Source organism: Neofelis nebulosa, chromosome 2 (genome assembly GCF_028018385.1).
Source record: "Neofelis nebulosa isolate mNeoNeb1 chromosome 2, mNeoNeb1.pri, whole genome shotgun sequence".
Taxonomy (NCBI): Eukaryota; Metazoa; Chordata; class Mammalia; order Carnivora; family Felidae; genus Neofelis; species Neofelis nebulosa.
Window position 1 is genome coordinate 29,324,934 of NC_080783.1, and position 26,799 is coordinate 29,351,732.

Below are 26,799 nucleotides of genomic sequence, written 5' to 3' on the forward strand. Positions count from 1 at the left end.
CCATGTCTATCTTATTAACCACTGTAAGCCCAGAGCTTAGCAAAATGTACCTAGCAGATTCTCAAAAAAATTTCCCAAGTAAACAAATAAATAAAATATTGAATAAATTAAGGCAGCAACAGCTACCTAGAGGGATTACGTAACATCTTCTGAGTGCCGCTAGTAATTCGACGATACAAAATTAAGTGTGAACCTGGTTCAAAAACACAAGCAAATTTCTCAAAATATTTCGATGAGAAAAAAAAAAAATCTCCAGGCCCTGAAACTGACCGCAGATGCATAAGTGAGCGTGGCCAGGATCAGCAGACCTTCCTCGCTAACCGATAGATTCATGAGCCACTGAACTTTGGTCTGATCGTAGCAGTATTATAGCAACAACTAATACTCTTTTAAAGTAATAAAAATTGATCACCAGCAAAACACACATGAAAATGCAAACGTGATTCGTCTTTATTGAAATGGGAAGTATCTTTGGTTAAATTATTTGATTCCTCCTTAACAACAGCCAAGCACCTTCCCTGCAACCACGTTCTCGTCACTGGGGCTGAGCCGGCGTGGGGAGCATGCGCTCAGAGAAGAAACATGAAGGAGAATAGCAGGCCCAGCACCACGGCGGAAGATGCCACCTTTCCAGCACTGTCCACGCCCCAGTATTTCTCATAGACGTCATCCAGGACCGAGAGCATAGCTGCCATGCTCTCCTCGCAGGTGGCCTGAATCTGAGCTTCTGGCAGAACAAATCCGTATGTACCATTGTCCCGCAGCTCAAACGTGTATGAGAAGGGGATCCCAATGTCCCGAGCCCAGTCTCTTGAAGACCCTGATGTGGCATCTACAAACGAAAGCATGAAGGCAGAGGTAGAAGTTATACTGGGAAAGGACCCGTCTCCATGGCCATTTCAGGGAGGAAAGGCTCAGTGCAGGAAAATGAGTAGACTTTTTCATAGTAAGGATTCATGGGTAGTTGTCTTCTCCCTCTCGTTGAAACGAAGCCCCCCGTAAGGGCAGGGATTACATCGTGTCTAACTTCTCTGCTCCCTCTCGCCCGTCTCCCAGAGTACCTCGCATCATGCCCGGCACATAGCAGAGGACTAGTTAAGCTTCTCAGCTGAATCCAAAACTAGGAAAACCCAGCATCACATGGCAAGTGAACTGACATATAAAGGAACTGAAGCAAAATGAGCAACAGGGAAAATATTATGCAAATATCATCCAGGTGGTCCTCAGGTGGGTGGGAGATGTGGTGGCTGAGGATGGGGAAAAGCAGTGCATTGTCCTTTTAACTAATTTTTTTATTGTCTTAGATCCTTTCTCCGAGCCCCACCTGCTTTGCTTTCTCAGCCTGATAGGTCCTCTGAGAACTGAATCAACTGACCAAGGGTCACTGGAAAATGTCCTTCCTGTTAACTCCTGTACCTTCTCACTTGCCAGCTCTTTTTAACTGAAGCCAGAGGGAGTTCTGGTATGCGCCAGTATATTAATTTTTTTTTTTCTTTTAGCTCACACCTTATCCCTAGAGAGCATAATTCTAGATTGGTACAGATTCCCTTTTATCCTCAGTCATTTTGATTTGTACAACTTCCTGTTGACCTCTGGAGCTCTTCCGTCCTTCTCCTGCCCATCCCACTCCCCAAAGTCCACTGGTTTCTTTTGTTCCTTAGATACTATTGAAGAGGAGGAAAAAAAAAGCTACTTACATAAAATATCTGCACTCGATCCAACTCTATAATTGGTTCCATGCTTTTCTTTCAATGCATTTGCTGCCTTCTGTCCAACTTGGATCTGTAGGTGGGAAATGCAGAGACAGATATCTGGTGTTAAAAATAAATCCAACAATCCAGAGGGTTTCATATTTTGTCCAAATCCTTTTCCAGAGTTCCAGACCATCTTCCTAACTTCCTATTGGACCTCTATACCTAGGTAGCCTGCTGGTACCTCCAACTCAAAACTTTCACACCCAATTTCATCATTCCCCCACTAGTAAAGCTATTCTGGTTTCCATATTTCTGATGCCCCATGCTCCTGCAAACACATGTAAAATCTTGCCCTCACCTTTGACTCTCCTTCTTTCAAATGGTTGCCAAGTTGCATCTCCAGTGCCATCACCCTATTTCAGTCTCATTACCTCTGAAATGGACTATTGTCATCTTCTAGTAAGTTTCCCTTCCTTTCACCAATCCTTATCCTAACCGATCTCCTCTGGCTTCCAGATGAACTTCTATAGAGTAGAACTATGATCATGATCTTGCTCAAAAGCCCTACGCTTAGCTGCCCATTGAATTAAGCCCAAGCTTCTCAGTTTCATATTTGAGATTGTAGGCTTATAGAATTTCAGAGCTGGAAGCAACACCCTTCCTCACACCTACCACCATGTTACCTGACTACACGGGAAATCCGTCAGAACTGGATGATTTCTAATGTTTCAACCTTGCTCTCTGCAGACCCTTTTCTGAGATCAGAGCCACCAATACTGAGAGACCAAGTGCATTGGCTGTGTTTAGTAGCCTTCTGATAAATCTCCTCACGTACCCTTTCAACAGTCTTCTGTAAGTATTCTCCAGCCCGGACTCCCTAATGTTTCCCCTTAGATTCTACACAAACACCACCCAAATCCTCCTACCCACTCCCTGCCTAGACTGGGATCTACCTTGGCTTTCTTTACCTCTTAGGGCAGCCTGACTGCTCTTGGAGATGCATCAGTTCCCCTGACTTCTGACTAGGGATGAGCCTAACTTTAAATCTTGTCTTTTCCTTCCTGGTCCTGTGTTGTCCAGCTGAATCCTAAGGTATGACAGAGTGGCGCTTGGGTAGAGTAGGGATAGGCACAATGAAATTCAAAAGGAAGGGTAAAAAAGGTAGTAAGTCGTGGTGGGTCACATAGAGCAGTTGAGAGTAGCATCCTTAGGGCATTTGGGACTTTCTGTGTGTGGTGAAAATAGAAGAAAAAACATTCAACTGAACATATATATTTAAGATTTTCACGTCTTTACTCAATACTGAGAATTCCGTCTTGGGCCATTCACCTTCTCTCTCTCTCTTCCTGAAAAGAGATTCTACGTCTGGCTTCGTTCCTGGTCTCACGTTGTCCAGAAGTGACAGGATGGGTAGTAAGGGCTAAAGACGCACAAGAAATAAAGCTGGTTTTCATCATTAACACTGCAAAGGGGTATAAGAGTTGTCTGTAGAAGAAGAGAAAATGATAAGAAGGAGAAGAAAGTCAGAGAGGGGATTTCTGGAGAGAGAAATTCTGCTAAGGAAATAAAAATGAAAGGCAAAGAGAAAGGATCACGGTAGTTGCTATCCGTAGTGAAATGAACAGCCAGGGGAAACAATTTCTGTGATTTACCAACTGCAGTTCCTTTCGAAGTTCTTTCAAAGTCCGGTAGAGATACAAATTGCTTTTAATTATTTGTCATTCCTACATGTCTCTGCATTTCTTTGAGTGAAACTACATGCTGACTGGTCCGTGTGGGCCTTAACTTTTATTTGGATTATATGGACCAGTTCCAGGCTGCATTTTCCTTCCAAATGGCACTTGGATTTTTTTTTTTCTTCTGCACTTCACCCCAGATGATGATTTCCCTCTTCTGATTGCCAGCCATTACTTATTTTATCCTACGTAATTCCTTTCCCTCAAATCCTGGCTGTGAACTTCTGATTTTTTTTTTTTCAATGATCCCATTAGCAATTCTAATGGGGAAGTCGATAGGAGCAGGAAGAATAACATAGAATAACATATAGGAGAAGCATACAATGGTGGCCCTAGCTTATAGACTTGGTCCTTTCCAAGAAGATAAAATAAAATGCGAAGATTCTGACTTCTATCTTTAGGGGTGGACCTCCTGATTATTCTTCCCTCTCCTTTTGACACTATACCCCGAGGCCATACAGAGCCAATTTCTCCGCTGCCTTCTTCTCAGCCTACAGGAACTTCAGTCAAAATAATAAAAATCCCTTTGCCAGTAGCACATAGTTTACATTTCTAAAGACCTCAAGCCTCCTTCGTAACTCCTTCACTGGGCCCAGAGAATTTCCTATAGTCGTATATGCCCAGGCAGACACACAAAAAAAAAGGTTGATGAAGGCCCTGGCATGTGTGTGGGGGGATGGAGTTTGGGATGGAATCTAGAAGTTGAGAAGGAAAGGGTTCAAATGAAAGAATGTCTGCATTTAAAACATTAGAATTTTTACAGCTATTGTAATTTCCAGAGCCATTTAGAACAGGGCTATATATAGTTATGTTTCCCCTACATAGTGATTGCCAAGTTGTCTATCATGCAGTGTAATATTTATCATGATTTCTACAAATTTCTGGTTTTGTAAATATATAGAGATTAATTGCTAGTCTCTGGTCGTTGTAAATAGTACCCAAACTGGAAATCTCCTTAAACAGTTGGCTTGATTCCGTGCCTCTGTGCACTCTATCAAAGCTTACCCTTAGGTTCTTAACCCAAAACCACTGCTAGCTAGCTTCAACAAGGTTGACACAAGGTGGCAAAAATTTCACACTGTCTTTTTTAGAGATGATTGTTCATGCTAACTCTTCAGCTCCTGAGACTATAAGAGATACGGAATTGAAGCAACCTTTCTCAATTCAATGTCTCAGTTTCCGCCTGTCGTCCTAAAGTGTTCTCGGTAAGTCCCACCTTGGAGTTACCATCCAGTAGTGGTGATATCTGTGTGACAGGTCTCTCCTGCCCTCTTGCCTCTTCTAGCCTGTGGCCAGAGGGCTCTAACCAGAGAGCCAACAGCACAAGAACCTCTCACCTTTGCATACAAACCTTGCAAAATGGTCACCTAGTATCTGTTTTCCTGAGCCACAAAAGGAACAAAGTTCCCTAAAATTATACCGGGGTTACAGGCTGTTTTTTTATTTTGCTGGTGGAAGGCGTGTTCCATCAAAGATCTATAACGGCCTGTCTTTGGTGGTTCATTTGTGTTTGCCACAGATCCCTTTGAGCAGAAAGTAGACATCTACAACAAATGCCACAGAAACTGGGATATAAAAAGGGTTCTGGGCGTCTCAGCTGAAAGCCCTGTTTCTACAGTTTCCTTTACAGAAGAAATGAGATTTCTAGACCTCAGGGATAGGAAGAACTAGGACACAGTGGTCTGGGCATCTAAGTTGATAGGAGTTCCTAGAAGCTGCAAGCTGTTTCAGAGCAGAGAGGCAGTTATGAAGTGACTATATGAATGTAGCCTCTGGAGTCTGAAGACATGAGTTCCAGTCCGGACTCTACCAACCACTGCCTGGGTCCCCAGGCCTCTGTGATCGCAATAACAAGTGTTGATGAGCATGTGGGGCAATCGGAACCCTTGCACACTGTTGGCCGGAATAGAAAATGGTGCAATCCCTATGAGGAACAGTATTTTCCTCATAAAATTAAAAATGATTCATCGATTCATTTGATGATTCATCGATTCCATGTCTGGTTGTATACCCCCAAAATTGAAAGTGGGATCTCAAAAGAATATCTTTGTATACCTATGTTCATAGAGGCATTATCTGCAATAGCCCAAAGGTGGAAGCAATTCAAATATGCACTGATGTATAAAGAAAATGTGATACGTACACATGATGGAATACTAAGCCTTAAAAAGGAAGGGGATTCTGACATATGACACAACATGGATGACCCTTGAGGGCATTATGCTACATGAAATGAGCCCGTCACAAAAAGACAGATATCATACGATCCTACTTGTAGGAGGTTATCTAGAGCGGTCAAGCTCCCAGAAAGTGAAAGCAGAATGGTGGTCGACTGGGAGCTGTTTTTAATGGGTAGCGAGTGCCAATTATGCACGACAAAAGAGTTTTCTCGAGATTAGTTGCACAATAATGCAAATACACTTAACACTCCCGAACTGCCCACTTAAAAATGGCAAATTTTAGGTCATTCCAATTTTGTCATAATTAAAAGTCGAAAAAAAAAAATAATGCTTTACAAAAGATACCAAGCATTCCAACAATTCTAAATGTCCTCTCCCTTTACTTTGTGTCTTTTGTCCTCGGGTTCCTGAAAGGGCAAAGACACCTGTCCTTTTCAGCAGTTTTGCCCGGTGCTCGGGTAAACACAGCTTCAGAAGAGCCAGGTGAGACAAAGTGCAGTTTCCCTGCCCGGCTTGGGCCTCACGGGCGCTCCCCCTTACAGACATTCCTAGGCAAATACTAGAAGCAGAGCTTAGAAGAAAATAAAGCATTGTGTTTAGCAGAGAAGAGAGCAGATATTATTTAGCCATGTTATTTTAGATATGCCATATTCCACTAACAGCTGGCAAGTTCTTTAAAGCACGGTTCAAAAGCTATAATTGCTGAACGGAGCTTCAAGAGAATTTACAGAAATGAAGGCACATTCCTGCAGATTATTAACATAATCGTCTCATTTATATTATAGACGAATACCTAAGATGTCTCCCAACTTGACACTTTGTGAAACAGGTAGTTAATTAATGTAGGTAAAGCAGCATTTAACCTGAAGCCTTCCCCGCAGGCGTCTGGCAAGGTGTAAAAAGCAGACGAAAGAAAATAAGGAAGAGCGGGGAGAACAAAAGCGGGGCTGGAGCCAAAATCTCGAAAATGGAAACCGAGGAAAGGAAGGCAGGGGTCCCATGGAGGCTTTTGTTAAGACTCTGCTGCTGTGGGCTTACCAGCTCCTCGTGGTTACTGGACTTATTTTTAGTGTAGCCATAAGGAGTGAGAATGAGCTGCCCAAAAGAGTGCATGGTCAGGAAGCACACGATGTTGTCCTTCTTGCTCTCTATAAAGCTGGAGACAGCTTTTGTCTCTGGTTCCGATACCGGTCCTGTCCCGCAAAACGTTATATCTTGGCAGTTTCTAGATGCGCCGATGCCTGGAATATACGGGACACCACAGGAAGGTCAACATGATGCCAGTTGAGAACTGAGGACAAAGAGTCACCCTTGCTCGGGGCAACCCGTGGGTGGAATCAGGGCTTTTCCTGGCTTGTCGAAGTTAGTTCCCATTAAATTCGCGAACGAGGATGGTCACTCAAGGAGGAACTCAGAAAGGCAGGAGGGCTGACCTTCAGACTTAGAGACAAACTCCATGCTTCCATGGGCTGCAGAGGGCGATGCAAAATGAAATGGCATTCCTTTTACTTAAATCTGTGCGGGGCCCTGAAACAGACTTTTGGGAACCCGTTCGTGGGTTCCTAGGTCAGGCTCTGCCATAGCCTTATTGGCCTAAGTCTCTTTCACTGACTTTCTGGCTTCCATATCATGAGAGTTATTTTGCAAGGACGCAGTAGCCTGTTCTCACTGATAGTATAAGGACCATCAGCCGCACACCTTGTACGCACTGGGCACTGTGGTTGGCTCCTCCTCTGTGGAAACTGATCAAATCTCCACAACAATCTACCGATTGGATGGTATGACTACGGGCCACATTTTATTATTTTATTTTATTTTATTTTATTTTATTTTATTTTATTTTAGCTTAGTTTAGTTTAGCTTAATTTAGCTTAGTTTAGCTTAGTTTAGTTTAATTAATTAATGAATTTATTTTGAGAGAGAGAGAGAGAGAGGAGGGGAGGGACAGAGAGAGAGAGAGAGAGAGAGAGAGAGAGAAGGAGAGCGAGAGAATCTTAAGCAGGCTCCACGCTGTCAGTGCAGAGCTCGACTTGGGGGTTTTGCATGTCAGGAGCCATGAGACCATGACCTGAGCCAAAATCAAGAGTTGGATGCTTAACCAACGGAGCCACCCGGGCGCCCCCCCAGACCACATGTTAAATAAGAGAAAACTAAAGCAGAGAAAGATGAAGCAATTTTTCCAAGACCATACAGCTGTCAACCCTTATCATCTGGTTTTTAAGCAGACTGCTCTGAACTATTTTTTTACCTCTTTATTTGCTTCTGATTCCTTGGGCATGTTGAGATTCAGAAACATGAAAATGCTTTAAGAAAGAAATGTTTGCCTTATTTACTTCTGCCTCCCTGCTATAAAAATAATCTGCACGGATAATTCTCTGACTTTTCTTTTCTTTACGATAATTCGTATATTTAAAAATAAGGTGTGGGGCACCTGGGTGGCTCAGTTGGTTAAGTGTCCGACTCTTGATTTCGGCTCAAGTCATGATCCCGTGGTTCATGAGATTGAGCCCAGCATTGGTTTCCATGTTAATGGTGTGTAGCCTATTTGGGATTCTCTCTCTCTCTCCCTTTCTCTCTCTCTCTCTCTTTCCCTCTCTCAAAATAAATCAACTTAAAAAAAAAAGAATTGAAGTTTTAAAAAATAAGGTGATAGATTTCAAACATATTCACTTGATCTAGGTTTTCTTTGCCCTTGTTTACCCCATCCCACTTGATGAGAGTCCTGCATTTGAGTGTTGCTGGTTCTTACTATATAGATGTCATTCCTTAGAACAAAAACACTGGTCAAGAAGTCCAGAGAGTTGTGCAAAATTAGCTGTCTACTTTTGTAAATTATATCTCTAGTAGTTCACCTCGGTCCTAGCTTCTCCTCTCTGTTTTTTGTTCAGCAGGTCATCTACTAAACATGTACTTACTACACCACGATACATTGAAATTTCGATTGAGATCTGTCCCAAAACATGTGCCATTATTGTGTGATGAACGGGATTTCCTCCAAAGCCGATCCTGTAACAGAGGAACATAGAAATGCTGCTGTTCTAAGGTCTCATAAATCACAGTGTTGGTAATGATTGGGTGGCTCTCAAACATAAAAATATTCTCTAGGATTCTCTGGAAAAACTTGCCTTTAACATAATGAAGCTTGTGCATGTAATTTTTAGTCTCACAGAGGGGCCAGCAACCCCCAATAACAGAAACATCTGTACAATCCAAGCGTACCTACATGTAAACCATCAAATTGGAGGGAGTATGGCCTTTTCCTCATGAGCAGATGAGCAGTGCCTGGTGGACGTGATCTGCTTAATCAGGGATAGCTTCAGAGAGTCATTTTTTATGTCCGAGTGATACAGGATGAAAGGTAAATAGCTTGGCAGATGGAAAAGGGCTGTTCCAGGTGTATCAGTGATGGTCTCTGCACATTTCTGGAAGCAAAAGACTGATGAGCAGAGATGAAGATAAAGACAAGTTTCTCCAGACAAGCTCAGAGGAAAGAATTTGATTCACACCCACGCCAAAAGGCTATTGCAGAGAAAGGGGTCCCAGGAACAGCTTTTGGAGGAGCAAAGGGGGAGAAGGAGGAATGGATACTCTTTAGAAACAGGGCTTCTTGTTTGTGGAGTGATATGCTTTAGTGAGATTTTAAAGAGGAAGCTTTTCTACTAACTAAAAACCTTATGAGATATTGGTTCCCTGTGTGAATGATCACAATGAAAAATGAAAGTTGGGTTAGAGTTTATATATCATTTGTGCCCCTCATGCTTCAAAACTAGGTGGATACTAGGCAGCATATGAATCTTATACCAATCTGGCAAGCAATCCTCAAACTTTAAGGAGGTGGAGTTGGAGTTGGAGAAACGTTAACTCTGGCTGGAAAACTGGGAATACGTTAAAAACAAACAAACATAAAAATATGTGTTGGATTTCAACTGTAAAAAGACCTCAGCTCTCTCAATCCTAAACCTGATGTAGATTGTTGGCTTAACATTATTGAGTTGATTTTTATTCCAAATGGGGTTTCTTTCTTTCCATGGCCACAAAACATGTTGGCCGCTCCGACGACTAAGGTCAGAAAAACGAACCTGAGTCAAGATCTAGTTCGTGAACTCATTCCAGAACCAGACTCGACATACTCACAGTTGTCCAAGTGTAGATATAACCATCTATGTTCAGGACGGGAAGCACATAAAAGTCCAGGTTTCTAAGCAACTTTTTTATCCTTGAGTCGTCTTTATAGTTTTGTAGAATCTGAAAATTTAAGAGAGAAACATTTGGAATGCTCCTGGGAAGAGATATTTTCTTTCAATTTTCTAACAATCTCAACTTAATTACAAGAGGTGATTGTACATGGAACTTCTACCCTTCTACCCTCCAGCCTGCCTCAGTTGTCCTGTTTGTTATGGTAGTGGTTCTCAAGCTTTATTGTGCATCAGAATCACCTGGAGGGTTTGTTAAAATATACACATCCTGGCTCTCTTCCCTCATTTCCATCCCCTACCCCTAATTCCCTAGGTCTAATGTGGTAAGAATTTGCATTTCTAACAAGTTCCCAGTTATGTTGATGCTGTTGATCTAGGAACCGCACTTTGAGAACTACTCTTTGTAGGTATCTTTCTGTTGGTTTCTCAAGACTTATAGGGTCCAGCTAATAGGTAACAATTCACTGAGCAAGGTATTTTCCACATGCTAAATCTCTCCATCCATACAACAGACCCCCCTGAAGAAGCCACTCCATGCTCCTTCTGCTGGTGAAAAAGTAGGGATCCTAGTGTTAGAAAAATTGCCCAAAATTATTTGAAAAAGACAGCACCAGGCTTTACTCATCTCTGACTTCCAAGGTGTATTGTCATATACACTTAGGTATGTTAACCTTCCAGTAAAAATTATTTGGGATCCACTAAAAAGAGATCAGAATACCTAACCCAGTTTTCAGTAAAGCTACTTATACATTCCATGTTCCTTGGAGTGAAGGAGTAATTCATGCCTACATGTGAAAGAAGCATCCTTTCTAAATAGCTGTTGTGACAGGTATTTTGTTGGGTGGTTAGCCATTATAAGAAAACTAAAGAGGGACGCCTGGGTAGTTCAGTCATTTGAGCGGCCAACTTCAGCTCAGGTCATGGTCTCATAGTATGTGAGTTTAAGACCTGTGTCTGGCTCTGTGATGACAACTCAGAGCCTGGAGCCTGCTTTGGATTCTGTGTCTCCCTCTCTCTCTGGCCCTCCCCCCCCCAAAAAAAAATAAATAAGCATAAAAATAGAAAAGGAAAGAAAAGGAAGCTAAAGACACTTACTTCTTTCACAAACCATTGGCAAAAAGCTGGGGCAATCCATTCCCTGGCATGAATTCCACAGTCCATCCAAATGATCTTCTTGGGATTATTGGATGGTTGACTGATCTGGAAGGACATTCATGCTCTGTTACCAAACAATTGCTTATAATCATAAGCCACTGTGCAAAGTTATCAGGGTTTTTTTATTCCCCCACAGGTCCCTTTCTTCCTCAACTCTGTGGTTCCAAGCACGAGGCAGGGATGATGGCAGAGACATTTACCAATATGACCCTTTCCATGGCTGCTCTTGCTCTCCTGCTAGGTACCTTGGCTGCTATTCTTAGGACCATATTCTGACTCCCCGTGTCCCCCACCCAAAGCCTGGCCTTCCATTCACCCCTATTTCCTAATTATAAATAAAGGCAGAAACCCCCAAGTTATAAACCAGGAAACCAAGTCTTTATAAACCTTATAAAGGCTTACCACATAGGATTCACTCAGAGTGGTAAAGTACCTACAAGAAGTAAGGTTCAAGTAGTTAAAAATGAATCCGGGTCTTCATTTAAACTTCTTGGAACTGTTGGGGTGCCTGGGTGGCTCAGTCGGTTAAGCACCCGACTTCGGCTCAGGTCATGATCTCATGGTCAGTGAGTTCGAGCGCCGTGTCGGACTCTGTGCTGACAGCTTGGAGCCTGCTTCAGATTCTGTGTCTCCCTCTCTCTCTGACCCTCCCCCATTCATGCTCTGTCTCTCTCTGTCTCAAAAATAAATACTTTAAAAAATTTTTTTAACTTCTTGAAACTGTGAATGGATCCAAATACATAACCTCCTGCAATATCTACTAAATTCATTAACTTCCCCTATTCCTTAGAGACTTTTCCAATCCCAGTCAACCAAATCTTCTTTCCTTTCTCCCTGTGCCATTCTTGTACATCAGTTCAGCCTTACTCCAGTAAGAAAGATCCCCTCCTCTTTCAGAGGGGTGGGGTGAGTGGGGATTAACCTGGCAAGTGTGGATTCCCTTTGATGGAAAAGAGGTTGTGAACACTCCCAAGTTTGTAACAGTCATATCTGTTTTGAATGTAAATGGCCTAGACTCTAGTCATTGAAAGCCTTTGGAAGAGGTTGATCAAGAGTCTCCCTCTTTATCAATGAGGAATTTACAAACTGAGATAAATACAAGACTGGATTCATCATATTCAAGGAACCTTTTCCCTCTAACCTCACCCATTTTCAAAACTGCCAGCATATTTCCTAATCCACCTTTTATCTTAACTCTCTTTTATAATTACCCCTTTTATGAGTGCGTGTATTTGACGATTAGTTTCTTTTTATTGCTTCCTTATTCTTTAAAATATGCCCCAGGCAGAGGATATTTACCCATCTTTTTTGGCTGACTTAGCTCAGAGTTTGATGGCCTATTGAAAATCAGGTAGGTAGTGAATGAGCCAATCATTCACTCAATTCCTGAGTAAATTCTATTTCAGAGCCAATACAACTTATTTTTTTGTAGTTATAGATAACTCTCAAATTTGGGAATGTGCTTTGTAAATTAATATGTCTACAATAAGTGGTAATAGGGCAGTGAACCAAGGAATTAAGGTAATTCTCAGCCTTCTCACTCACCTTCAAATAATACATGGGCCGGGTCTCATAGGTCATTCCCAAGAAATGCTGTGTCACGACTTCTGCGTACTTCTCACTTATCTGGATCATCCACTGATAGATCTGAAACAGTCAGGAAGGACTGCGGATATCAATAAGAAAATCGTTTGCTTGCCTCTAATTAAGATAACTTCTTCTCTCATTAAGAAACTGAACTCTGGACTGTTTGTTCTACATTACAACGACTGTGTGCTAAACACACTACAAGACTCAACCAATAAAGTATCACTGACTGCCTCCCATTTCCTTTAAAGATCTACTCTGCCACCCAATCTTAGAACACCTTATTGAACTTTACAAATAAATTATTGAGAATTCATAGTTTCAATAATCCACTGATAACAGGGAATATCAGAACATCATACTGGGGCAACTGGGTGGGGTGGCTCAGCCAGTTAAGCCACTGACTTCGGCTCAGGTCGTGATCTCACAGTTCATGGGTTTGAGCTCTGTGTTGGGCTCTGTGCTGTCAGCTCAGAACCTGGAGCCTGCTTCAGATTCTGTGTCTCCCTCTCTCTGCCCCTCACCCACTCATACTCTGTCTTTCTCTCTCTCTCAAAGACGAATAAACATTAAAAAAATTTTTAAAGAAACATCATACAATAACACGTCCTTCAAATGGTCACACACCTCTAGGCTTCCATCATGGTACCCAATCATGCCAGAAGTTTCAGTCAGGCTTTTGGGGGATCTTTTGGGATCCCAGCAATATCCTTTGCTAATGCCCATGGATCCAAGATTAGAGAGGAGCTGGATATGCCCTTTACAGAACATGCCAATAGAAGTTCCTCAGTCAATCCCAAATCAATCATTTTGATTCATGTGAGGAGACCTGAATGGATGTTGATTTAATTAAAAGTCTCATACCATGCTTGGAAAAGCAGGGTCTTATACCTTCACCTGTATGTCAGTACTATGGGATTCTATAATGGTGAATGGAATAAGGGAATTCATAAACATAAAATATATTAGGATAGTCATTATCCTATTGAGTGTGGGGCAGTCCCACACTCAATATCTGTATAGTTGAAACATCTCTTCCATAAGAGTTATGGTAAATAGCAATGATTACTTTGGGATAACAAATATTCTATTCAAAGAATTTGTATCTCGATTGAGATACATGGAATATCTGTAGATAAAATTCATTATTATAACACTAGTAATAGGTCAGTGGGGTTTTTTCAACTCAGTTCTGTTGACTGAAGAGAGCAACAGCTTATCACGTGGGTATTGTGCATGCTTCTTTTTTTTTTTTAATTTTTTTTTTTCAACGTTTTTTATTTATTTTTGGGACAGAGAGAGACAGAGCATGAACGGGGGAGGGGCAGAGAGAGAGGGAGACACAGAATCGGAAACAGGCTCCAGGCTCCGAGCCGTCGGCCCAGAGCCCGACGCGGGGCTCGAACTCGCGGACCGCGAGATCGTGACCTGGCTGAAGTCGGACGCTTAACCGACTGCGCCACCCAGGCGCCCCTGTGCATGCTTCTTGATGGCACTGAGACAGATGAAGGTGTCTTAAGCCGTGGGAGGGCTACAAATAACAGCACAGCAGGAGCGTTTATTTCTTTATTGTTTAATTTTTTTAATGTTTATTTATTTTTGAGAAAGAGAGAGACAGAGTGTGAGTGGGGGAGGGACAGAGAGAGAGACACACACAGGATCCGAAGCAGACTCCAGGCTCTGAGCTGTCCTCACACAGCCCAATGTGGGGCTCGAACCCATGAACTCTGAGATCATGACTTGAGCTGAAGTCAGACGCTTAACCGACTGAGCCACCCAGGCGCCCCCCTTCATCATTTAATCAGATGTAGTATAGTGTGTTCCATTCACTCTCACAGAAAAGCTGCAAGATAGGTACTGATTTCCTGTTTCGCAGACGAGGAAGCTGAGGATCAAGGAGGTTAAATGTTTCGGTCAAGGTCAAGTGGCCAAGGCAGGTGTGACCTTTCCCGATACCAGAGCATAATCTTTCCAGGGGCCTTACTGTGCCTTCTTCAAATTTTTAGAATCTTTACTGCTTGAGGGTGATTGTTACAGAAGAATGTGTAAACTTGTTCCTGCATTCTTTGAAAAAAAATTCTGGAAATTATTAATAGACCCCCCCAAATGCTGAGAGAATTCATGATAAAGCCTATTTGGAAAGCCACTTGGGCATTTATATAAAAATTTAGATGTGCTTATCCTTTAACCCAGAGATTCCATTTCTAGAAAATTTATACTTCGAAAAAAGCTTGGCGTAAAGTCACAAATATGTCTATAGGGTAGCTAATTCTTTCCTGTATCCAGTTTCAAAAACAACAACATCTTAGTAGCAATACAAATATTTCTTTAAAAAAATTTTCCCTGTGTCCTTGCTTACCTCCTCCATGGGGTGATATCTGGTATAGGAATAGGCGTCCAGGCCTCTCCTCTGGCTCATTGTCTCTTCCAGAACCTCTCGTCTGTGTTGTGCTAGGGATCTGCAGAAGAAAGCCAGGCTGAAAGCAGGGAAGAAACTCGGATGTCCTGAACAGTGAAAAGCTGATAAAAAGGTGGTCAGAAGCGATGGGAACAGGATTTGAAGGAGAGAAATTCAATGTTAGCGTCTTCTCGCTGTGACTTACTGACTGTGAGACCTTGGGCAACAATTGAGTCTCTCCAAACTGTAATTTCTTCATCAGTTGGGTGAGGGGAGGACAGCCACTCCAATCTTGCAAGGAAGCTGAGATAATTCAGTAAGATGTTGTAGACGAACATACTTTTCAATTTGTAAAAGAAGTAACAGCTATGATTTATTGAACTGAAACTTATCATGAGACACTCAAGCAATTTTTTTTATTTTTTTTTAATGTTTATTTTATTTCTGAGAGAGAGAGAGAGAGAGAGAGAGAGAGAGACGGCAGCAGGGGAGGGGCAGAGAGAGAGGGGAGACACAGAATCCGAAGCAGGCTCCAGGTTCTGAGCTGTGAGCACAGAGCCCGACACGGGTTTCGAACTCACGAACCGTGAGATCATGACCTGAGCCAAAGTCGGGCGCTTAACAGACTGAGTCACCCAGGGAGACACTCAAGCAATTTAAATCTCCTTCACTTCTCTTGACCACTCTGGGATAGGTACTCATAGTATCCCCATTTCAGAGATGAAGAAATTGAGTCACAGGGAAAGTGTTGGGATTGACGATAACTGACAGCCTGATTGAAGAGCCTGCAGTATTCTTTAAATTATTTTTAAAATGTTTTTGAAGTATGATTAACATACAGTGTTACATTAGTTTCTGTTATACAATATGGTGATTCAACAATTCTATACATTTCTCAGTACCTATCATGGTAAGTGCACTCATAATCCCTTTACCTATTTCACCCATATCCCCATTCACCTCCCCTCTGGCGGCCATCAGTTTGTTCTTTGAATTTAATAGTTTGGTTTTTCTGTTAGTCTCTTTTTTTCTTTGTTCGTTTGATTTGTTTCTTAAATTCTACATATAAGTGAAATCATGTGGTATTTGTCTTTCTCTGTCTGACTTATTTCATTTAGCATTACGCCCTCTAGGTTCATCCAGGTTGTTGCACACAGTAAGATCTCATTCTTTTTTACGGCTGAGGACTATTCAACACATGTATTATAATAGGAGAAGATAGGCTAAAATAGGCAGAGAGGAAAGGATTAGGATCTGAGTTCCCGGTGGGGTGGGGGGACACATATTTTGCAACAATGCTGGGAGTGTCTGACCACAGCAAACCCCCTCAAGGCTTAAGGTTCCTCTTAAGAATGTAACAGACCCCCCCCCCCACTCTGATTTCCCTCAGGAATTTGACAAAAGACCTAGGTTCCGCCAGAAACCACCCCTCATACAATGGAAACTAGCCAATCAGGGACGGAGAACTCAGCACCTAGCCAACAAGGGTAGAACCTGAGAAGGAACAAGGGAGAAGTGAAGGGGAGGGGGAGGGCTGACCAGAACCTTATAAAACAAGGACCCTTCCCTATAGTCCTGGGGCATTCACTTCTGAATGTCCCTTCTCTGTAAAGAGAGCTTTCCTACTATTCTTCCTTTCTAATCTTATACTCTGATAAACTTTTTCCTGCTCCTCATTTTGTGTCCACCTCTTCATTCTTTGAAGTGGCAAGACAACAAATCCCGGGTATTGTGGTAAAAAAAATCCTCCAACAGTACTGTATACTTATAATACTCCATTATATAGATACATATATAATGCGTGCATATATATATACACACACATACACACATATATATATATATCCACCCCACACACACACACACATATCAATAACCCACATCACAGTGGAACATTTGTTATATTCAATGAACCAACATCAACAGACACATCTTTATTTTTCAAAGTCCATAGTTTACATTAGGGTTTACCCTTGGTGTTATACATTCTATGGATTTAAACAACTGTATGATGAACTGTATCCACCACTGTAGTATCATAGAGTCTTACTGTCCTAAAAATCCTCTGTGCTGTTAATCCCCGTCCCCCATCCCCCAACCACTGGCAAACACTGATATCTTTACGGTCTTCATTGTTTTGCCCTTTCCAGAATGTCACAGAACTGGAATTACACAGGGTGTAGCCTTTCAGACCGACTTCTTTCACTTTAGTAACATGCATTTAACTTACCACCATGTCTGTTCATGGCTTGATAGCTCATTTCTTTTTAGAGTTGTCTCACATTTCATTGTCTGGAATCACCACAGTTCATGTATCCATTCACCTACCAAAGGACATCTTAATTGCTTAACTGGCACTCATGAACAAAAATATCACAAACATCTGTGTGCAGGGCTTTGTGTGGACGTAATTGCCAATTCATTTGGGTAAATCCCAAGACACATGGTTATTGGGTCATACGGTTAAGAGTATGTTTAGTTCTGTAAGAGATTACCAAATTGTCTTCCAAAGTGGCTCTCCCAGCCTGTGTTTCCACCAGCAATGTCTGAGAGTTCCTGTTGCTCAGCCTTTTTCACCAGCATCCGGTGTTGTCACTGTTCAGGATTTCGCCCATTCTAAGTACGTAGTGATATCTCGTTGCTTCCACTTCCCCAATAAACATGATGTTGAGCATCTTTTTGTACCCTCACTTGCCATCAGTAGATCTTCTTTGGTGAGGTATATGTTCTGGTCTTTGGCACATTGTTAACTTAGGTTTTTAATTTTCTCATTGTTAGGTTTTAAGAGTTCTTAGTGTATTTTTAAATAACGGTCCTCTATCAGGTGCATGTTTTGCGTGTATTTTCCCCCAGTTTATGGCTTGTCTTCTCATTCTCCTGACATTGTCTTTTGCGGAGTAGAGTTTTTTAATTTTGATGAAATCCAAGCTATCAATTATTTCTTTCATTCATTGTGCTTTTGGTGTTGTATTTAAAGTCTTGCATTATCTTCTAGAAGTTTTATAGTTTTGCATTCTAGATTTAGGCCTGTTAATCCAATTTGAGTTCATTTTTATGAAGGATATAAGGTCTATGTCTAGATTCACTTTTTGTTGTTTGGCATGTAGATACCCACTTGTTCCAGTACCATTTGTTGAAAAGACTATTTTGCTCCGTTGTCTTATCTTTGTTCTTTTGTCAAGGATCAATTAATTATATTTACGTGGGTCTATTTCCGGGCTTTCTATTCTGTTCCAGTGATCTATTTGTCTCTTCTTTTCATCGATACCACATTGTCTTCATTACTGTAACTTTATCATAAGTCTTGAAGTCAGGTAGTTTCAGTCCTGCAACTCTGTTTTTCTTCAATATTGCGTTGGCTATTCTGAGTCATTTGTCCCTCCATATAAACCCTAGAATCAGTTGGTCAATATCCACAAAATGACCTTCCGGGATTCTTATTGAGATTCCATTGAATCTATAGATCAACTTGGGAAGAATTGACATTCTGACAATAGTGAGCCTTCCTATCTATTAATATGGAACATCTTCCCATTTATTTGGTTCTTCTTTGATACCTTCCGCTAGAGTTTTATAGCTTTTCTGATAGATCTTGTGCATATTTTTTTAGGCTTATACCTAAGTATCTTATTTTGGGAGGTGATAATATAAATGATAATATGCTTTTATTTTCAAATCTCTCTTATTCATTGCTGTTATATACAAAAGCAATTGACTTTTGTACATCAACCTTGTGCCTTACAACCTTGCTTAATTGCTTCTTAATTCCAGGATGGGTTTTTTGTCAGTTCTTTCAGATTGTCTACATGGGTGATCATGTCATCTGTGCACATAGTTTTCTTTCTTCCTTCCCAGTCTGTATACCTTTTATCTCCATTACCTGTCTGATGGTATTAGCTAAAATTTCCAGTGCAACGTTCAAAAGTAGTTGTGAGAGTGGACATCCTTGCCTTGTTTCTAATCTAAGCGGAATGTTTCTAGTTTTTCACCGTGAAGTATGATGTTAGCTGTAGATTTTTTTGTTGCTACTCTTTACGATGTAAAGGAAGTTCCCCTCTATTCCTAATTTACTGAGTTTTTATCAGGAATGGGTGCCGGTGTTTGTCAAATGCCTTTTCTGTATCTATTGATTCTGCATCATATGAGTTTTTATTTCTTTGCCTATTGGTGTGATGGATTTGCATTAGTTGATTATCAAACATTAAACCAGCTCTACACGCTTGAGATAGATTTCAGTTGGTGGCTGTGATGTATAATTATTTTTATATATTGTTGGATTCAACTTGCCAGTATTTTGCTGTAGATTTTTATATCTATGTTTATGTGAGATATTGATCTGTAGTTTTGTTTTGTGTTTTTTTCATAATGCTGTTTTTCTGATTTTAGTATTCGGGTAATGCTGATCTCATTGAATAAGTCAGGAAGTATTTCTTCTGTTTCCATCTTCTGATACAGACTGTACAGAATTGGTAAAATTTTCTTTAAGTGTTTGGTAGAACTCATCAAAGGCCCCATTGGGGCCTGAGCTTTCTGTTTTGGACAGGTATTAATTATTAATTATATTTCTTTAATAAATATAAGCCTACTCAGATTGTCTATATATTCTTCATCTTTTGATAAACAGTTTAATAAAACTATTCAGCTCCGCTCCGCTATGCCAGATATTGTGCCAGCACTTAAGAGAATACATTCAGCACATTATATAATTTATTCCCATTGCAACCCTGTGAAATGTTATCACCCATGTTTTATAAATAAGACAACTGAGGCCAAGAGAAATTCAGTAACTTGCAAACGGTTGCGGAACTGATAAGTCGAACAGCTAGTACCCTATCTCTAAGTCATGCAACTGTTTGATAAATATTTTAGTTTCCTAGCTAAAAGCCTTTATTTAAGCAAGAAGTATATAATATTTTCATTATGAGCACATACCAACTGATACTTCATTCACCCAACAAATATGTATGGAGTGATTATCATATTAAGAGCACTAGGATGGGAGCCTTTGGAGAAGCTGGGGTGTGAACTTTTGGATTGTGACCTTGCACTGCAAGGATGTGTCAGAGATTGAATTAGTTAATGTTTCAATGACTTTTATCTATTTTCTCTTTTTTTTTTTTCCCTCTGAACATTCGTGGTATTATATCTGCCCTTTCCCTAAACCTTCATTTCCTTATCTGCAGAATGGGAATAATCATACCTTCCCAAAGGATTCTTACGAAAACTAAATAAATTAATACACTTATCCATGTTACAGTGAGCATAATTCTGACAACTAGTTAATGCTTGATCAGCGTTAAGGCACACTAGTAGTTCAAAACAAAGCAAAGCAGAACGCTATTTAGCTGCAATCATTTTAAAAATAAAAATTGTGTGGAGAATACTTTAGCCACCTAACTGGTACTGTCTTCACACAATACTGAGCAACAAAATATTTTGAAAGAATTAATTAAAACTCAAGTTCCATTCGTAGCTACAGAACTCCAGTAACTGAATTGACTAAATTTTATTTTTCAATCTGGTTCATTTAGCACCATGTACCACAATTACCCACTGTAATAGAAATCAATCTCTCTAACATAATTCCATGGCTTCCAACTTGGAACCACATTTATTATTTTTAATTGTTACTAATATTTATAAGAATAGCTAATATTAATAAGAATTATTATTCTAAATTTAATAACAGTATGAATTTTACCTTATTCACTCTGTGCAAATGAAAATCTCATGAGATAGGATTGTCTAAATAATCAGTTAAAATAATGAAAATGAATTTTAGGGGATTAAAAGAAATAACTGTTGTTAAAATTGTAATAGTTAAGAAACAACATGTTATTCAGGGATTGGTTTCTAATATTTATCATTCATTTGATTTTTTTTTTTTTTTTTTTTAGTAAGCAAGAGTGCTTCATTCAGGGTGAGCAATTCTAATATAAAATATATATACTGATGCAAGCAGTATGTTGAGGCTGATCAACAAAACATATTATCTTGTAAAGAAAATATGTACAACCCCTGGTGTGTTTAAATTAATAAAAATTCAATCTACACATAAATGTTCAAGGGCACATTTCATGTCTTTATCAAATAATCAGAAGATATATATATACATATATATATATGTATATATTATGATACCAGCTAATCTTTATTGAGCACTATATGCTAGGCACTGATAAAAGCATTTACTTAATTCATTCAACAACCCAAGAGGTGGGTGCTCTTGGTACTGTATGCAAAATTAGTAATAGATAATAATAAAAGAAAAGTCGATTTTGTTTTTACAGACCTTAAAATCTACTTAAGGGAATAGACATAAATACTCAGCCATTAAATAATAAGCCATAAAGTGTGAAAAGGAAAGTGCCCGATTGACTACCAGTTCAATGGTACACTAAGTGTATTGGAGACAAAGGAGGGAGAATTCTTAACCTGAGAATAGCCAGTAATAACAACCAACTTTGTGCTAGCAATTATACGTGCCAGCACTGTTCAAAGAACTTGATGCATATATATACACTTATTTAATCCTGACAAAAATCCTTAAGGTAAATACTACTATCCCAGGTTGTTGTTTTATTCTGAAGATGTTGTTACATAGTAAATTATGCATTTATTGTACCCTAGGGAATCAACATAAAATATTTATTAGCCCATTTAAAACTTTGTCTACCTCTAATTTGGACTATGAAGAGAGCAAAATAAGAACGAGCATTATAAAGTCACTAGAAAACAATTTTAGTGCTTTTCCTGGAAAGAGGGAGGGAGGAAATGAAGCAAAGTAGAAGGATATCTTTTCAGCCTTCCCTTCGTCTTTCCTCACATTGGCTGTCCCTGTCCAGTCTGGCCCAGAAATGAGATCATCAGAGAGGCTTTCACAACACTGTTGGGACAGAGATGGTCACTATTCAAGAGCGACCCTGTTCCATCCTTCATATAGTTCAGCATTTATGGTTGAATATTTATCATAGTTATCTAATCAGCAGGGTAGGAAAGTGAGTACACAAAAAACAGGGCTGGTCCCTGGTGAGTTCCTGTTTCAGTTGGGTTGATATTCCCTGGCAATTCCACAATGGAGAAGGGAAGAAATTAAAGGTAACTGGGCACCATCAAGAACCAACATTTGGCTTTCCCCTAGCTAATGTCTGCTAAATGTATGAGTACTTTGCCTATTAAGCCCAACATTGAATGACTGAGTTCATTAAAATGCAAAAAAAAAAAAAAAAAAAAAAAAAAAAAAAAAAAAGAAAGAAAAAAAAGAACCGTATGGGATCTGAGTGAAAACATCTGATATTAAGAGTGCTTATCATTTTTCCATGAGATTAAACACAATACCTAAATCTCAGAAACCCAAATATTTAGTTCAAGCAATGTTTAAACCATATACTTAGAAAAGGCAATTCCTTGTTTCTAGGCGATTTCTTGGATGATGCATAATGCATGCAGAGAGGGAAGAAAAGCTGGCTAATCCCCCAAATTATCACCAGTCTCATCTCACCGATCAAATGAAAAGATTATTGTACTTTGTGTATTCTTTTTGAATAGGAATTCATGAAATGTTTAACAGAGAAAATGATCCTTTGGGGTACATTATTAATAAATACTGTGGATCAAAGATTGTCTAGTGGAATTTTGACTGGAATGTACAAAGAGGCAAAAATCTAATGAACACTGAGGCAAATTTTGTATTTTCAATACTTAGTAAGGATACAGTTACATGAATATTTCATGACAGTAATGTATTTTCAAACTTTTTTTCCCTTCTTATAAAATTAGCATACACTTAACCATGGAAAATTTAGAAAGTATGGAGAGGATAAAAAATAGAAAATAGAAAGAAGGAATAATCCTTAATAATCCCATCTCCCTGAGTCCACTGTTGATATTTTGGCATATTTCTTATCTGTATTTTATCCGTGCACATTTTTTTTCTTAAACACAATGCAGATTATATCTACATAAAATTTGTTTTTACTCCTTTGTATTGCCTATCTACCAGAAGCATTTCCTCAAACCAATGAAAACTTTTTATAAACATTAGTTTTAATGACTGCATAATATTTCACAGTAGGTATATATTACTAAGCATCACTTATTTAAACATTGTCATCTATGCTACATATTAAATCTATTTCTCCTTTTGTTTTTTTGCTATTGTAAATAATTCTGGAGTTAATGACTTTTTGCATAAATCTTTGTGCTCATTTCTGACTATTTCCCTGAGCTACATCCCAGGGAGAAAAATTAATAGGTCAAAGAGGATGAATATTTTCAAGCATTTAGGTCACATTGCTAAATCCCAAGTGATTTTACAGACTGACACTGTCTTGGGAGCATGCAGTATATAGGAGTTCACTTCCCTAAACGCTCAAAAGAAAGATTACAAAGCTTGTAATCTTTGTTAATCATAGGTTTTCTGGACCTTTATTGCATCACATGTAATGAATAGAGTATCAAAAATGGCAGGTAACCGATGTTTTGAGTTGGTAAGAGCCATAAAAAAAGTGGACATTATTTTATATTAGTAGATAATAATGAAGACGCAATCAGTCACTAAGGACCAAGACTAGCAGATTTAAAATGTTCTCCTTAAGAGCAGTCATAGCTGCACTTGAGTTATCCGATGGGAGTCATCTCATCAGAGTCCCATTGCCTGAGCCAAATCATTCCCCTAATCTAACCTGGGCTTGAAAAATATTTTTTTCAATAAAAGTTTTATGCATCTTTATTGAAGAAAATTCACAAAATGAATAGTTGATATTCACAAAATGAATAGTTGAAGGTAAAGGGGGAAAAATCACCATCCAAAGATAACAATGACCATTTTGGCACATACTTTTTCTTTTCTTTTTCTAGCTATTTTATTACATTTTTCCATTCCGCACCTTGCTTTTGGCATAAAACATGCTTTTTCTTATTCTATTAAAATTTTTTCATAATCATTATTCTAATGGATAAATAATACTCCATTATCATAGATCATATATCAACATGTATATAACCTAATATGGGACACTTAGGTTGTTTCCAAATATTATAATATTTTATGCAATATTTATATTATTAATAAAGCTACATCTCCGTGCATAAAACTCTTTCTGTGCTTCGCTTATTTTCTCAATATAAGTTTTCAGAGACAAAGCTACTACTTGAAACAACGTGTAAGTTTTAAGGCTTTTGATATTTTTAAGCAAGATGATTTTTTTCCCAATCAAAGCCCCATGACATATGCAAGTCTTTGTCTCTAATTTGTGAAGAAGAACCTCAGGTGGAAAGATAAATGCAGTATGTATATATATATATATGAAACCAAGTAAACTGATGGAAAACATGAGATGGACTGTTCAAAGAGGTTTTGGCACCGGAAAGATCCTAGACTCTCTCTATATATCTGAAATAAGACTTCCGATCAAGCTAAGAGATAAGCTGAGATTGCACTGTTCATCTGGGGCAAAAATCAGAGTGAACTTCCCTGTTCTGTGAGAGTGGGTTTATTGCAAGATTCTTTTAACCATGAAGCAAAAGGAAAAAATACTATCTACAACCATGCATGCTTGATGAGATATGCCAAATGAGCAGGATAAACCATGCATGAACAAAGGAAAATACACACTTTATGTGAAAACTATACCCCCCAACACACACAGATTTGATATACATTATATGTTTTAAAAAGTTATGATTCATTATGAAGAGAGAAAGAACACAAACATAAGCAAATGATACGAACAGGCAATTTATAAACTAATAAAATGACTAATAAGACAAAATCAACAAAATTTTACTAGAAATCAACAAAATGCAAAGTAAGGCAACTGGATATTTTCACACACAAACCGATGCAAGTTTTCTAGAGGGCAATTTGGCAATAAGCAATATGATTCTTACATTTTCCTCAGCTTCTGAATGAGGAATTCTACTTCTAACTTACATTAAGAAAATAATCAAAGACTTGCAAAAAATTTTTATGTGGCTGGATGCTCACCATGGCATTATTTGTAAAAATGACAAAGTAGAAATCAAGCATACGCCCCGTAGGGTACAAATGATGGGATATTATTAACGATTGCAATATGTTTTAAATGAGTTATGAATGTCAAAGGAAATTTTCAATAATACAATTTAACAGAAAAATTCTGACAATAGTACTGAATCTATCCATCTATCCAAAAACATTAAAAGTAACTGTATCTTAGTGAAATTTTAAACATTTTTAAACATTTTCTCAAGTAATTAGCATAATCTTATTTACCAATTATGAACCTGTAAATAAAGGATATAGAATTTTCATTAATATTTCCTTTTTTCAATCACACATGACATATCTTTGGTATTTATCATATGTTATGTTGGAAAAAATTTGTCAGATATTTATCTATTTATTCAAAGATTATTAGAGTAACGTTGAATGACAAAACTTCCACAATCTTTATTATTCTTATTTCATGGTGGTGCATATGGGTTGGAAGAGGGGAGAATCCAGCTATACTGATCTTGAAAAAAGCTTTCCATTTAGACGGTCTAAATCAAGATAAATCAGCCCCTCTTCCCACTTCACTCTCACCCATCATATCCCAGCTCCTCAGAAACCAGGATCCCCAAGAGGTAAAGGGTCCCAAGCAGCAGCTTCATTCTCCTGCAGAAAGAACTAGATAATCCTGGGCTTCTCTTGCAGGTTAATGGACCAAGCACCTCTGAGAATGCATAAAGGCAGAGGCTCTCACAATCAAGATAAGATAAGTCAGTTAATGGATGTCTCAGCAGAATTTTATGTGAGCAGTTGCTTTATTAACTCTATCGTGTCCTCAAATAGCTTTTTTTTTTTCCTTAAGTAGTGGAAAACACTACCATTTTATTTTTCATTTCTCCTTGAAAACCAAATTCACACAAGCTCTTGGCTCCACTAGATCCGGAAAGAAGTTCTTCCCTACATGAAGTCCTCATTGCCAGGCATCCCCATCACCTGTATTTACTTAGAAGCTGATTATTCCTGCTGTTCTCTCCACACAGGTCTCTGAGCATAATGGGTTGTATGTCTTCTGCTCTGGGTATGGTGGGCATGGTTATTATCAGGATTTCCACTCCCCTCTTAAAGCTTTACGTTGGGTCAAATTCCTTCTCTTGTTCTGAGAAATCACCCCACCAGCTTCTTAAACAAATCCAGGTCTCTCTGAATCTGAGCAGTGAAAACATTTTAAATCCCTTCCCAAGTGGATTTTCCCACACACCCCTCTCACATAAAGGACTCTGTCACACACCCCACAATGTTTCCAGACAAACCCAGGATATGCCTGAATCTCAGTGATCACTAACAAGTAAAAGTTCAAGTTAAGATTGTTGTTAAAAGTCTAATTGAGCAAGACAAGCTTTCGTGCAGAGAAGTGGAGGATTTAAACAGAGTCTTTGGCATTTGGAGACTTAGTCTAAATCCTGTGCTCCGTATTCATTCATTTATTTGTTCATTCATTCTACAACAATGTAACGAATACCAACTACACACCGGGCATTAGTACAAAGATGAAACATACAAAGATGAATGAGGCAGACCATGACTCCGCTTTATGGAATTCACAATAGAGTGGAGAGAACCATAAACACGTGTGCAAACAATTTCAAGTACAATTTCAAGTAAAGGGAATCAAATTAAGGAGATAGAGAGTGATCATGGGCCAAGACTATACTGGGATGGAGAGGTCTGTCCTGATTTAAGATAATATTTTTTAAATGTTTATTTACGTATTTTGAGAGACAGACAGAGAGAGAGAGAGTAAGCGTGAACAGGGGAGGAGCAGAGAGAGAAGGAGAGAGTGAGAATTCCAAGCAATCTCTGATCTGTCAGCAGAGCCCAAT

At 39.2% G+C, this 26,799-nt stretch overlaps 1 protein-coding gene across 1 annotated transcript; it reads right to left on the reverse strand.

Moving 5' to 3' along the window:
- Positions 1–426: 426 nt before the first annotated feature.
- On the reverse strand, positions 427–25,650 carry CPO (carboxypeptidase O). Its single transcript, XM_058707500.1, has 9 exons — positions 25,514–25,650; positions 14,908–15,007; positions 12,507–12,608; positions 10,902–11,006; positions 9,745–9,855; positions 8,526–8,616; positions 6,649–6,851; positions 1,698–1,782; positions 427–832 (listed from the first exon to the last, which is right to left on the reverse strand). Exons 1-9 carry the CDS (start codon positions 25,579–25,581, stop codon positions 570–572), a joined length of 1,128 nt encoding a protein of 375 aa, XP_058563483.1. The 5' UTR covers positions 25,582–25,650; the 3' UTR covers positions 427–569.
- Between the last annotated feature and the right edge of the window lie 1,149 nt (positions 25,651–26,799).